At 40.9% G+C, this 15,817-nt stretch overlaps 1 protein-coding gene across 1 annotated transcript in view; it reads right to left on the bottom strand.

The window, feature by feature from the left end:
• Positions 1–473: 473 nt before the first annotated feature.
• The window catches only part of hs6st3b (heparan sulfate 6-O-sulfotransferase 3b), an 82,485-nt gene continuing 67,141 nt past the window's right edge, over positions 474–15,817 (bottom strand). The window contains exon 2 of the mRNA XM_034213463.1: positions 474–5,433. Coding sequence (XP_034069354.1) covers positions 4,665–5,433 — 769 coding nt within the window. The 3' untranslated portion in view covers positions 474–4,664. The remainder of the gene's footprint in view (positions 5,434–15,817) is intronic.

Genomic DNA, 15,817 nt, shown 5'->3' with positions numbered 1-15,817 from the left:
CTATATGTTTGCACTTGTTAACACCATGCCATACCCTTCTTTTCTGGATACTATTTATCAAAGCATACCCTACTTTGTTAATTAAAAGTTCGCTCACAATTAATATGTGATGTCTTCACTTTATCAGCACATATGATCTTCATTTAGGAAGTTAACTGGATTATAAGACATGTAAATGTCTGATACTTAATTATCTGAATCATTACATTCAATGCAAGAGAAAATATCAAGCTAACTCATATAAATGACTGGATGTGATTATCTTTAATTAGGCCTAATAAATGTAACTGTGACTTATCACATTCTATACAAAGTATATACAGTACTCACCTTGAGTTTACTTTGAGATGGTTCACAAAACAACTTTCGAAAACCAATTTCGAAAATCAGTTTTTGGTAATATACATTCTTGCAAACAAAACCTCAAGTAGGTTAGTTGAAAAATATTAAAAAAAACACACCATAATGTCATGGCCATTCAATGCATTTATTTCTGATATTATAAGCAGAATTAACTCGTTTTTTCAGGTCTGACAAAATGGCAGATTAAATATTACACGCCAAAAGGCTCTTAAACCGTTCATTTCATCACAAGACTTTAACATGTACATATAAATTCTTACACTAAGCTGTCTTCCACCATCACTGAGGTGTTGGTAATTCTGGTATTTCCCACCAGGCAAAGCCATTCTTTAGCAACAGTTAAAACTATATAAATAAACAAATAAATGTAGATACATCATCTTATCAGAGACATGTTGTGGCAGTACAACTTCAATACAATGCTTCTATAATATAGCGGCATGTCACACTTTTATGAAAATGTTATTAACATTTTGAGTGAAAAATCCTTGTTATTCCCTTTTCCTTATTCACACAATCGTTTAAGAGATTTTGAGTTTTTACTTTTCCTATTTGCAGTCCATTACAAGTCTTTTAGGAGAAATATGTATTAAGAAGTCACAGAAATAATAAGCCAAAAATTGAGCAGTGTACTTTTGTTTTATTTTTAACCATTTTGCAGTTTAAATGTCTTATTCATTTTTTGTGTTTCAAGGGAATAAGCAGCAGCTGACAGAACAATGAAAGTAGACACTGGCAACGGTGACTAAATAATACAAATATTTGACTTCTCAAACATTTTTTGCAAGTTTTACTAGATCTCAGCCATTAAACGTCTAAATATGTTGTTGATTATGCTAAGGTATTGGATGTAGAGTAAATGTCTTAATGTAGCCTAATTGATGAGATTAATGGCCAACAGCAAAGCTACATTTTCTTTTCAACATTTCCAGCTCATTCAGGATTAATCAATTTTTTGTATTTGTAATACTCTTTGACAGCGAATTATTATTATTTTAAATTGTAGAAAGATCTGTCTTTGGTAGCCTTTATTTATTTATTTTACTTTGGTAGGCTTTAAACCTACACTACATTATTCATATATATTTTTAGGTAGAAACCCTACATACGTAGCTTCAGTATTATGGCTTACAGACAGAATACAACCGATCAGTCACTTCCTGTTTTGATGAGAGGAGAGGTGGAACAGCCTTGCTAACTGTAAATGAGTTGTTTTTCTTCATAAAGCAAGGTTTGTTTGAAAAGACTGATGCCTTTAGCAGAACCCCTAATGCACTTATCACAATTATTCTTTCATTGTCACTGCATTGACATGACATTTTACGATGATAATGCTGAGAAAATTAAATAATTTTAGGTTGCTATTTTCCTACGTTTTTGACATTATTAACATATTATGCTGCAACTCCTTCGGCTGAGTCCACTCTCTCGCACAGTGTCAACATTAGGACCCTCTTTGAGTAATAAACAAAAATTAGCTCAATTTTTTGCTTAATGAACGGACCCGGGAGTCACTCAGCAGTTACTGTCTCCATGGAAACCCCTATTTGCAGGTGTTACAGCTGATTGAGATGTGCTACTTCTTCCCCTTCTTTGATCTCTGTGGTGATCTCTCTCACAGTAGCTTCTTTACACATGAACACAACAAATGTTATTTACATTTTGAACTTTTTCAGTTCCTTTCTTTGCTCTATGCCTCTCAAGTGAATCTCTAGTAGATACTGTAGGTGATCAGTCTGTATGCTGTATCGAAGGCTTTGAGGCAGCACAACACAGGTGTTAATGATCACAACAACAAAGATACACATGATAGACAAAATAACCTCACACACTCACATAAACATGGGTATATAGCGCATTTACAACGTCGTTTTTCGTAAGTGTTTCATTAATAGCACACGTACTGCTCCTGCAGTGCTCATGCCATCTGTCATCGGGGAACATTGTCATTTCTACAGCTTGTGACACAGCAGTGCTGCATGTTGGTTTATTAAAAGACATTTTCAAAATAAACGTTCTGTTGAAAGTTCCCATTTAAAAAAGAAATTCTCCCGGTCTAATAGGATTATCATTTAATGCATATATGTTGCCTGAGGTAAATGAAGAGTTTAGATGCCTTTTAGATTATTATCTGAAAAGTACATGATACTTATGATTAAACCAAAGAATGAAAAAATGAGGACCCTGAATCTGAAGCTTAATGGAATTCAGCCATCATTTATTAAAGTATTTACAGTACAGTAATAATCCTGTATCCAATTTAACATTTTAATTTTATTTAAGTAGGAATTTGAAGTTTAATTATTGAGTTGCTTTGTGTATTTTTTATTGATGTACTTTAGATACATCTGATCAAACCACACCCACACAGTCCTGATGAAGCAGGAGTTGTTGGTTACACCTTTTGTAAAGATACATGAACACATTTTTTTGTCAAAGATGTTGACAATCAATCTGAATATGTTCATAGTATTTAATGTTATTGGATCATTCTTAATGATACACCTACATCTAATGTTGCATGAAATGTTACAAAGTCAAATTAATGGAGTGGAGTTTAGGGCATACAGTATTATTGAGACACAGATATAAAAAATGAGCCTTTGTCAATAATTATAATCAAAAATAATAATTTTGTCACAAATCTATTTCCCTGCTACAACACAAGCTTCATGAATTCAGTAATACATTCAGCACAGAAGGATTTCATATTCAGTGCTGCAGCTCCACTTGAAACACTTGGCTGAGAGTTATCAATGTGCTATACACCTTGTTTTTGTTCTCTTCCACCCATCCACACTCTCAGTGAAGTGAGTGCATCCGTACAGACAAGTTCACCCATACAGACCCACAGCTCAAACCTGTATTCATACACCACATTCAGTGTACGATCCAAATTAATCACTCAAACAAGACGACGGTGATTCTCTAAACCGAAACAAACCTGTGCCATCCGAGGTATTTCATATTAACGGCAATAAAAGAAAAACATGAAAAATGACTTAAAATAGCAGCAGCCGTACCACTTCAGTGTTGTCATTTAGAGAGCGTTTAATTTGACAAGCAGGCGTTTTGAGTGAATGTGAGATGAGAGGCATGAAAAGCATCACTGAAGCCTATTTAAGCAGATAAAAACAAGCCCTCTTTTATCTTCACATATTGGCTCGCTGATTGGATTTGAGGGACTGGAAACGTTCGTGCAGACGAAATGACAGATGTGTTTTATTTCTCGACTCCCTGCTCTGAGGCTGGTGTTTGTGGGCTGGGGACTTGCTGGCATTAAAGCGCTCTCGCTGCCCACAGTGCCGTCAGCTCTACAAACATGTAAAAGCAGCCAGTGTGACGGGGGGCCATGAGAGCTGAATGCTGATCATCTCGTTCACAGTCCGGCCACACACCAGCCACACTGACACATTTCATCACCTGTACTATTTACCAAGTTTTTATCTGCCACATACTTGTTGAATTATTCACAGAATATGCTTTTTTCCTCACAGAGAACTGGTTTCCTTTCTCATGTTCTTTGTGATTAACACTGTGTGTACAGCACATGATATCTCTGGGTGACGTGGTAAAGTCTGCAAGGTATTGCACTTGAGGAAATTAATATATATTGAACTGTAACCAAAATATAACAATCAGATATAGTCTTCTGTAATTTGGTTTAAAATATGGGTTTTGCATGCATACAACAACGTCTTTAGAGAGGGTTTCATTGTCATTGAATACAAATACAATAAATACATGGTGATTTGAATTAACTTTGGCTCACAGTACTGCATATCTTTTGGAAATCACTCTCCCCAATTGTCAGTATAATGTGGACGTGTGACATGCAAGCATCACTTCTTCTACAACAACATCTTTCAAAAGGAATATGTCTGTAACCAGTTGCAACAAATACTTCATGACATTCCTTATTGTTGCTTCTGAATGTCAAAATAAAGCAATGGCAGCTTCTTTTGATTGTTTTTCCCCCCCTTCACCTCAGTTCAATGTCTTATTCAACACATGATAAGGCAAAAATTAAATGACCAAAACAATTCATAAACAGCATTTAAAGATTTAAGACACCAAAGGGCACTCCAAGGCAGAGCTGCTGTGAGACGCACAGACGTGGCAGTTTTCCTAAAGAAACAGCAGAGCACTTGGATCACACTGAAGCTGAAAAACAGACGGATGCATGAGACAGATAATTGGTGAGACAAAGAGAGAGAAACACCGGATGTGCGAGAGAGTCAAAGCTTTAAACAAGTCTGTGAGGAATCTCTCTCCTGCTCCTCTCTTTTAAGACCACAGCCTCACCAACGGGCCACTTGGCTTGTGTAGTCCTCCGTGGTGGTGGGGAACTCACCCTCAGTCCCTTTCTCCGACCCTCCTCCCCTTCTCCCACCTGCATTTCCTCCCCCTTTGTGTTTGGGCGGCCATGGCCTCCCTTGCTCTTTTTGCTCCTTCAGCCAACGCCTCTCCTCGCGCCTCTTCAAGCGAACCTCCTGGTGCTCCCTCTGGCGGGTGAACTGGAATCGCTGGAGGAACAGGTCCTTTGCGTACTCGTACAACTGCACATCCAGATAGTTGAGCTCCTCGATGCGTCTGCGCACGGGCTCGCTCAGGTCCACGTTGGCGGCTCGCGTGCTGTTGATCTGCGTGAAAGCGGCGATGAAGCGCAGGCTGAACGTCCGCTCAAACATGTACTGGGTCTTGCGTTGAAACTCGGTCAGGCCGTAGAAAGCCATGTTCTTCAGGTTGCTCATGGCGCTGCTCAAAAGGATGTGGTTCCGCTGGCTCTCGTTCATGGAGGACAGGTTGTAGCAGCCCACCAGGCTCAGGTCAGCCAGCATGCGGACCTGTCGATTATTTGCCAGGTTGGACGGGCAGTTCATGAACTCCGTCAGGGTGACCCCGGACCAGTCGTCTCCGATGTAGCAGTTTGGCAGCTCGTCCTGGGTGGGCGAGCGTCCGTCACACATATGGAGGGCCGTCTTCCACGTGGCCCCTCGCTGGACGTGCTTCCACTCGCTCAAGTAGCGGGACACGGGGTCGCGCAGCATGGTGATGTAATAGAAGTTCCTGCAGCCAAAACAAACACAGTTAGTCGTCATCAACAACAACATCATCATCATCACAGAGGGCTGCCCTGCATTGTGCTGACAGATGGTGACTTTTGTCTGTGTATGAAAGTCCAAGGTTGAATGCTAATTGGCAAACTGGAAGTCTCGCTAATGAGATTATTATCTTAGTTTATATATATTGCCCTTGGAAATTGCATCAGAGTAATGATTTTACAAATTTGAGCTAAAATCCTTTCCGTTCCACAGATTTCTCCCACCTGCCAAAATGCAGAATAATTGGGAATCAAGACATAATGGTAATCGTTGGACACACAGAGAGAGAGTTAAACTGACCCAACCAAATCCCAAATATGTCACTGTTAAAAAATAACGAGGTTTCAGTTTGGCTGCCTAAAATGCATTGCACTTTTAACTATGTATCCAACTATTCATTTGTCACCCAATCACAGCAGGTCATTTTACAGGGGAAAACACATTCGGCTGGCATTTTGGTGGTGAAGAGCTGTTAAATTAGAGCTATTCTTTTTTATACAAACCTCTCCCCTAGAGAGTGTAAATGTCCTCAATGCTTGCAAAAGGACAGCTACTGAACAAGGAGGGGAGCGCAAGGGGAGGACGCTTAATATAGATTCATCAGTTTCCTGCAGTGTCAAAAGGACATTTAAAATGAGGACTCAGATGAAGCTCTGTGGTGCAGGAAGCTAAATATACATCTTATACCAATACCATAACATTTGTGTATGTATTACAAACAAAGCAAAAATGTCCAATATGAATGTATGGTTACAAATCATATTTGACTGTGAAGTTGATATTTAGCGTGAGAGTGACAGACTGCAAGACGTTTGACCCGACCTTCAAACTAAGGTTGAAGAACTCCAAGGAGATCTACTCAGCTGAACCACCGGTATGTCAACGCGCACTCTGATGGAAAACAAAGATTGGACAGGTGTTGTCCAGGTAAGCCACTCCTAAGGTCCTGTGAGTGCTGTATGCATATTTAATGATGCGACCCCCTCCCCAGAGACAGTCACGGCAGATAAAGTGGAGCACTTCTTTCAACACAGCAAACATCCGCACAGTCTCATAAAAGAGACACACAAACAGCCTCCTGTGCTTACACTCTCTTGTCCTTCAGGGTTGGCTTCACACAGGAATAGTTTGCTCAAACTTTACACAGGTTGTTTAACGCGAGAATATCGTTTTGGTTTGGATTTTTTTATTTGTTTTTTTAACAACTACCGTTTTTGACCTGACCAGTTCTTATAAAGCAGCTTTAACACTGACATATCCCGGTCATAATCACAGTCTGCTTTACAGATAAATGATAAAAGGGCAGCTGTGTCAGGAGTCTATTCAAGAGCTGAACAAAATGTAATCCATTTGGTGATTTAATTGTCAACCTTTTGATCTTTAGAAAGATTCTCTGGCACGCTTCTCCAATATGCAGATTTGCTGCTTGTTTTTGTTACGTAGTAAAATTAATTCCTCTGGGTTTGAAACTGTTGGTCAGGCAAAAAAAAGGACTTCATTAGTAATGACAAAAATAATTAGCTTATAAGATGAACTGATAATGAAAACAGTTGTTTGATGCAGCCCTAGCCAGTACCAGAGATCATGCTGGGATTGCAAAGTGTGAACCTGCTCTCATACCAATCATTTACACATTAATAAAACCTTTTAATATATCCTGAGATTAATCAGTTTGACAACAAAGTGTAAAGTAACAGTGTGAATGATGATGGGATATGGAAACTTAATTCCAAGAGTTCAATTCCCAACAATCGTGTACATATATTCAAGTTTGCAAACAGCTACCATACAGTAAGTCGGGAAAGACGCTGTGATTACAGGCCTGGTGGCAGCAGCTGTATCCTGGCACTTGCTCCTGCTGCTGGCTTCAGATACACCCTCATTAGACTGTCTGAGACATAAACACATGCAGCAAGTGTTGTTTGAGTGCACTCGACAGCCCAAAGGTCAGCGGTGTGCACCATCAGTGTCAAAAAGCATCAGGATCAGCGGGTCTGCAGAGCTGTCTTACCTCTGGCCTGTGTTACTATCAGTACCACTAAAGTCAAAGACTCCCCATCAAAATGACCGTGAAAACTTTACACTGTGATGCTGATATCCAGCAAAATGGCAAATCCATTGCAGAAATCTTAGAAAGCAGTTCAAATGAGACTACTTAATGACACGCTGTCTCTTCTGGCAACACCGAGACAAAGGAAATAAAAGGAAGAAGCATGTTTTGTAGAGTTTTCCTCCTTATTTTTTGTATTAAGTCTTTAACCAGTTGCTAAATGTTGAGTGCATCAAAATAAAGTATACAGAGCCATCTTTAAGATTTGTCAGCTTCAAGAATGTGTTTGGACCAACATCACATGAACATTTGGAGTATCTGAGATCCTCCTCCTCCTTTTAAAAACACCATAACCAGATGTATGATGTATCAACACCAACAGAAACACACTGGTTTATATTTAACATGTCATGGGCATCAGTGATGCTGCTCTTGTGCATGGTGCGTAGAGGATACACAAACTCAAAACGTGTCCACTGTTGTTGAGTGACAGGAACACCAAACCTGCATCGTGCGGAGGGACTAAATCTAGGCTTTTGGAGGTATTTGTGACCATTAAATTATATTGGTTGGTGGGGGAAGACACATTTCCATATTTTGTATGATGGGAGGGGCTACAATCTCCTCCAGGTCCCCCACTGCGATGGAGTAAAGAACCCTGTTGAACTCTGGTTAATCATGGATCAATAATGGATAGGAGGCATATTGCAACCCATTCCACCCCAGAATACTCATCTCTAAAGCAGCAGCACCAGCAGCCAGACTTCAGCGGTGCACAGAGTAAATAGGGGCCATTGAGCAGAGATCGAAGAGGAATTCAAAAGTGTGGCTAAAAATGGAAACTAAAGCAAGGAATGATGAGGGCAGCAGAGGAACGAGCTGCTACAGCCTATAGCTACTATAGCTGAATACTGAAGCTTGGTTTAATTTAAATGGTTATTGATAAATACAGCTTGCATCGAAGCTATGTTTGACTGATACATTCGAGAAGCAGAGGTTTGGCACAACAGTCGAGAAATAATTATGATATTCAATTAAAACACCACATTTTGAACTGCTGTTTTTTTTACAACCGATTTAAGGGCTACTTTATGCACAAGGGAAATAACATAATCTACAAGGTTTTCGAAATACTGCTTGGAAATGGGTTTTTAGTGTGCTCACACTGGAAACTGCCCAAAAATATAGAGCATGCATACTAAAACACAATTGAATGTGTTGTAGATGGAATATATTTTCCCACAATGCAATGCAAAAAAAAGGAGCTAATTACAGCTGGAAAGCATCAATACTAATTGTGGATGGTAATGAGACACTTCCCGTAACACCTTAGAAAACTAAAGTGAATCATTGAACTCTCTGAGAAAAACATGTTTTTCTCTCTTGGTTAGATTTAACTGGCAACAATAATTACCTGTGCTTAAACAGCTAAAACAGTATTATTGTAGTAGCTGAATTATTGAAGATTAGTACAAACTCTGTATATAATTAGTATCTAATGTAATATTGAATTTTGGACACAGGGTCAACAGCTTAGTGGTCATGTATAACACAACAGTGTTTTGAGCCAAATGCTGTCAGCATGCTAACATGATAATGCTGACATTTAGCAGGTATGATTACTATGAAAGACTGACATTTCATCCATAGCCTCATGCCACTTTTACAGCTAAATAACAAGCCAGCTCCCTGTGAATATCGTCACTAAAACAGCCCCTGAACCCACAAATAAACAGTTTTATCCTAACCCTACAGTATGCCAGGGCAAAAGACAACTGGCTTTTAATTGCCCCGTTATTAGCCTCAATGACACAATTTCAACCCACTGCTTCTCCCTGATTGCAGGCTGCTAAAAGAGACATTGTACTCTCAGCCTGAGAAAACAGATGAACTAAATTAACTTCTCAAGATTTTAATGTGTGGGGTTGGGTATCATTGTAGGTGCTTCAGGGTGGGAAAGACAAAAGGGATAAGCAAAACAATATCTCTGTGAGCCGGGCGGAAAGTTGCAAAGGCTAACACTGAGAGCAGTAAATAAGTAATGTCCCTGTACAACAGTGGAACTGACAGATGTTGGGATGTAGCCTGGAAGACACTATGTGTGAGTGTGAGTCAAAGTTTGAGGCAGCTGCTGGTAATAAATGAAACTTCTACCAAATTACAATTTTCTAAATGTTCTGTTTTATATTTGCTTTATTTGTTTTATTTGCTCCCATGCAGCCTCAGAATTTAGAAAATAAACCCTTAATATGTAAGTTTTTCCCTCATTAAACCATTCACCAATCAGCTTAATAGGCATGATTTATAATGGGGATGTCTTCTTTCTACATAGATTTTTTATCTTGATAAGTACTCTTTTGGCAATAAATATAGAATGTAATAGGCTCGAAAATGACATTCCCAGAACAAATGACCATAGTATTTCTCTGAGACCTGAAAAACAGGCTCGGGGCTTAACAAGTTAAGGCTTGTAAACAACTGTCACCCTTATCATGTAGAAAACACCTTAATACATTATTGTTTAACGCTTATTTCAGAAGTTACTTACATTTTCAGGGTCACTTTCCTGTTTGATATGTTACAACAGTGCGGATTTAATGTCACATTGGTCACGCAACACTATGAACCAAATGTTAATAAAATGAATGATGGTTCATACCTTCAACATTGGGTGTCCTCCCTAAAGAGGTATACTATACTAGAGGTTGGGATGCATGTTAGGAGCACATTGTACAGTCAGCCCTTGAGAATAAGGTATTGTGTAATTTTGCACCTCACTTGACTCTTGCCCTTTTCTCCGCTCTGCTTCTCCTCCATGTCCTACATTAGTGTTAGACATTAGTGTTCCCTCCGGATCTATAACCTTTTCTTAAAGGTTGTCACATTAATCACGCTGCTGATTTCACTCGTCAATCTCCCTCTGTATCTGCTGTGGTTATCGCTCTCTATGCTGTGCGTGGTCTCTCCTCACTGCCCTCCACTTGAGGCACTGCATATAAAAAAAACACCATTGCCCTCTTTCTTCACTCTTTGTTTTGTATGGCTGTTTCCAAGCAACTCCTCGTTCAGGTAAATCATGGTAATGATGAAAGTTTATGAGAGGAAGGCGACATGGTGATGTCTGATTGTATCTCGACAAACAATTTCAAGCTGGTATAGTTTTGTATTTAAAATGTGAAATCAAAATGTGGAACATATTATAAGCTGCTCCTGAAGAAATCAGTTATTTTATTAAACAACATGATGACAAACAGGGCTACTGAGTGCACAGTTTATGGAACGTTATGAACCCTGTCTGCAAGAAAACATGTTTATTAACCTCATTTCCAAATGTAAGGTTTGATGACAATTTCCATTAACATGACAAACTAAATGAGAACATATTGTTCATAAATATATCTTGCAAGTTGTAAACATGTTCATGTTTACCGCTGATATATTTACACACTATTTCCACTTATAGTGAGTCCAAAACTTTGGAACTTTTAAAATATGTTTACAGTTGAGGGATTTCAAGCATTTAGGTATGGTAAAGGGGAAAATCTAGTTCAATCATGAGAGACGTGATGTATGAAATACATGTTTAATACCGGACACGTGGTATAGAAAATTATGATGACAGATTACAACAATGAATCAACTGATGTTTGGAGATTAGGCCCCGGTTTGTAGGATAATCATTCGGGAGGGGAAAACCGCTCCGATGAACCCCCAAAGAGAAGAGAAGTGAGAAGTGCTGAGATGTGAAGCATTTCTTACCTTGCTGGCTGATTGAGGAGATCTGTGGATGAAATGAGATAACACGGGGACATGATGAGAATGTCGGAATAACTGTAGGGTTAATGTGAACGCCAACCATGCTTAGCGCCTGCATGTTGGATTAGACGATGCTGACCCACTGGCCGCAACCTGCACGCGCAGGGTTAAACATGACGCTGACCCACCGGCCGCAACCTGTACACACAGGGTTAAACAAAAGCTGACCCATAGGCCGCAACCTGTACGCACAGGGTTAAACAAAATGCTGACCCATAGGCCGCAACCTGTACGCACAGGGTTAAACAAAAATGCTGACCCATAGGCCGCAACCTGTACACCCAGGGTTAAACAAATGCTGACCCATAGGCCGCAACCTGCACACGCAGGGTTAAACAAATGCTGACCCATAGGCCGCAACCTGTACACACAGGGTTAAACAAATGCTGACCCATAGGCCGCAACCTGTACACACAGGGTTAAACATGACACTGATCTACTCGCCCTGCACGTGCAGGGTTTAAACATAATGCGGACCCACTGGCCGCAACCTGCGCGGCAGGATTCAATACGAGCTAACCTGAAGGTCACGACGATATGAAGTGTTTAAACATGAACACGGTGACACGTACATGTGCTGACTTGCTAAGACCACCACCAGTTGTATGTATAAATACCGTTTAGTGTTCGGACCTTGGATAGCCAGCACGCACGGATGTCCGGGCGAATGTGGGATATGAAGGCGGAGGAGGACCACCGTCCAAGTTGGCAGGGAGGAGGGAGATATGCCTTGAATGGCTGCACCTGTCTGAACGAAAGCCCTGATATGCTATTAGACGCCACCACCAGTTATATGCATATTTACCATAGGTAAACTGAAGAGATCTTGATTGGCGGCACGAGCCGATGTCCGGTGAAGAGGGAGATGTAGACGATATAATGCCCGAGAGCTGTTAGCTTGAGTACGGTGATGCATGAATATCGTAACCTGGTTTACCACGAGCCAAGTGAGCATGAACCCGAGAATATGAATGAAGTGCAGGATGCACGCAGAAAAGACGTACACTTAGTTAAATACTGAGACATGACCCATGATATAGCATATCTTAATTAGCGTTAAGTGTGCCGGGATGAGTCATAGATGCTGATGAGCTGATTGAGTGATTAAGACTGTCTTCTATCATCTGAAGTGAGGATGATGGAGGGACGCTAGTGTTAGATCCAGCAAGTGTGATAATAAATGTGTAGAAATAGTGGAAATCTGAGTGTGCCGCTATGCGAATGATCTCATGCAGATATCCCCCCCAAAACGGAGGATGTGCAGTGCACGTCCTTAAGTCGGGAAAAACACGGTCGTCGTGAGGCCGGCGGATGCCACATCCAGGAAACGGGAGATGATGCGTGCCGAAGAATCCGCATGCAAAGTACGGTTGCCCGGTGAGGAAGAGCAACTGTCGTTGAAGACGTTTATGTGGATGCACGCAGTTGGTTAGAGGAACGATAATACCATGAGCTTGATGTGATGGCTAGGAACTCCGGTGTGAGACTGGGCCTGTAGTTCCTCATGATTAGGAACGCTGTGCTCCTGGAGGAGTCTCTTCTGTTTCTTCTTCTCTTTTCCCCGTTGAGCGGAGTTGTAGTTTAGTAATGTTGTATTTGAACGCTGGATGCGTGAAGGCAACGCATTAGGAGATCTCCCTGAGCAGTGGGTGATTTGAACTGGGGAGAGACGCTATTAATATTATTACCCGAATAGCCGGTGCACGCATAGTTTCTCCTACTTGACTTAAGGCTGAAAGAGTTCCGCTGAACGATGATGGGAACATTAAAGCGCGTCGTAATATCTGCTTTGAAGAGCCAGCCTTGGCCTGCACGCTATTAGATTACATTATCTCCGTGCGTAGAAAGGGGGGAACATTGACCTTGTCATCGAGATTGCCCTGAGCATTTACCGAATTGTATTAAATAATCTGTCGACAGGCTGTAAACAGAAAAGCTGAAATTGAAACTAATAAATACTCAGTTACCTCTAATCATTAACCGAGTTTGTATAATGTAGTTACTCTGTGTGTTGCTGCTAGCATACATAACATCTGACGTGGGAACGTTACTCGTGAATGGAGCTACGGAGCTGCTAGAAAGACAGTGGAACCCGGTGCATTCCTCCGTCTGGATGTGGAGCACTTTTGCTAAATGTTTAGACAAAGTGCTCGTGTTACGCCCTTACATGATAAACTCTTATTGCACTTTGGCAACGAGCATTCTCCACATCGAAGCGGGTGAAGTTAACCACGCCTCGGAGCGCGTTCTCTCCGCCACCTCCGCAGTGTGCTCCGCTGCATGTAGCAGCTGTGTGTGTAAACTGCCCCGTCCCCTCGCGATGGGGGAGAGAGATCTCATCTGATCGAAAATACATCATAGGCGCATTTGTTTGTCCTTTGCATATTAGAACGAGTTGTGACACTAGACTGCGATATAATGTTTTTGTAGCAATAAACATGACATATATTTATAAATGTCTCCGGTACTGATAAAAAGACCAATAACGTTGGAGCTTACGCACGTAAACACACTGCTGACGTCACAATGAATCGACGACTGAATTAGTTGCAACTAATTTGGTAATCGATTTGATCGATTAGTCGATTAGTTGTTGCACCCTTAGTCGCTGCAACTCTGACTACTTTTACATCCAGGCTGAAGACTTTTCTTTTGTCGCTGCTTTTAATTGAACTATTAATATCTTAGACTGCACTGTACTTTGATCCATGTACTTTTAATGTTTATTTTATTAGCTTCCTTTTAAATGACTGATTTTAAATGCCATTTCTTAATGTCTTTCATTTTTTAAAGCAATTTGAATTGCCTTGTATTGAAAGTGCTATATAAATAAACTTGCCTTGCTGCCAAGGAGATGTTGTTGTCGCAGATCTAGCCGTTGGTGCACCAAGAAACGGAATATTCTTAGTGGAGAAGAAAAAGAGAAAACCGATCATTTAGTCAATAATCATTAAATTAATATTGGGAGTGAATTCCTAATTTATTTAGTATCTGGTCATAAACAGGATAATGTGCAGCGACTTGTTCATTGAGGAAAATAAGCCCTACGAAACGCCATTCATTTCAGGAAACGCTGTGTTGAAGCTTGAACCTGCGTTTAGTTACTGAGCATTGTAATGAGTAATTACCCGACTGCATTAGTAATGCAAGTAATACGTTACTGAAACTCCATACTGTAGCACGTTACCCCCAACACTGCCTGAAGCTCACCTTAACCCTGACTAGAGGTAGCAATGCATAGTGTTGAACTTCCTGTCGGCTCCCAGACCGTAGTCGATAGGGGTGGGCGGATCGATCCCAAAATATCGATACTTCCGATATTACGTTACGTTTCAAAATATCGATACTAGAGCCAATAGGATCGATACTGTTATACTTTTTTTCTCGTCTCCTCTACTCGTCAATTTCTTCAAAAAACTATGTGCAGACGAACACAAGTATATGCTCTTTTCTTCTCTCTCCACTGTTGTCCTCTTCTCCTCGAGGCTCCCTGCCTGAACGCCGATTATCAAGCTGACTGACAGCAGCCAGCAGGGCAGGACAGCAGCAGCCAGCGACTCGCGAGTGCAACACACACACACGCATGATGGCTGAGAGAAAGAGCAGCGTTGTGTGGAGCAATTTCACAACTGGCAATTAAAACTTAGCGAACTGTGATGTGTGCAAGAAGACAGTTCGCTACTTTGGCCACTTTGTATTGTTATTTTTCATGTTTGCACTTTAAATTTGCAAAAGTAAAACGTCTATAAAAACTGTCCTGTCTTTATTCATGAAAATGAATTCAGATTTAGTCTATTTATGATGATATGATGCTAAAAAATCATGTCATGCAGCTCTCCCCTATATGAAAGTACATAAGACGCTTTTCATTAAAAAAAAGTATCGATATCGGTATCGGCGATACTGGCCCTGAAATACTTGGTATCGGATCGAATCCAGATTTTGTGGTATCGCCCACCCCTAGTAGTCGAGGAAACGGGGGGGGGGGGTGACTCTCTGTCGTCTCCCAGGGCAGAAGCAACACGCTTCTGGTTCAATAACCCATTTTATCGGAAAGACTGGAGAGAGGCGAGCTCTTCTTGGGAGGTCGTTGCATTATTTAGCTCTCCTGTTTCGCAAGATAGATTTCGCAAGATCGCAGACCTTCCTTTTTTCTGCTGCCTCGTTTATTTCTAAAAACATGTATCCCGCTCGCTCATACCATGCCCACGCACACATGCACACGCCACACCCCTCTCTTAAGGGGTAGCGATCTCACTCTGCATGACCCAAATGTCGTAACAATATACGAAACATCTCGTGAATTTGTTGCAACTGCCTTTGCCAACATTACCCTGATGCCTGTTGAAGTGAGCGCAGGAGGAATAGCTTCAATGGGATAGCTTAAGCCCTGCCTGCCTGCCTGCAGGAGGGGTTGTAGTTGAAGCCAGAATGGGTAAAACTCCGCATGTGATGAGGACCCGTTCCGCGTGAAGCCGGAAGC

The sequence above is a fragment of the Gymnodraco acuticeps genome, unplaced genomic scaffold (genome assembly GCF_902827175.1).
Source record: "Gymnodraco acuticeps unplaced genomic scaffold, fGymAcu1.1, whole genome shotgun sequence".
Lineage (NCBI taxonomy): Eukaryota > Metazoa > Chordata > Actinopteri > Perciformes > Bathydraconidae > Gymnodraco > Gymnodraco acuticeps.
The sequence above is the reverse complement of the archived record's forward strand: the minus strand, read 5'-3'. Positions and strand labels throughout refer to the sequence as shown.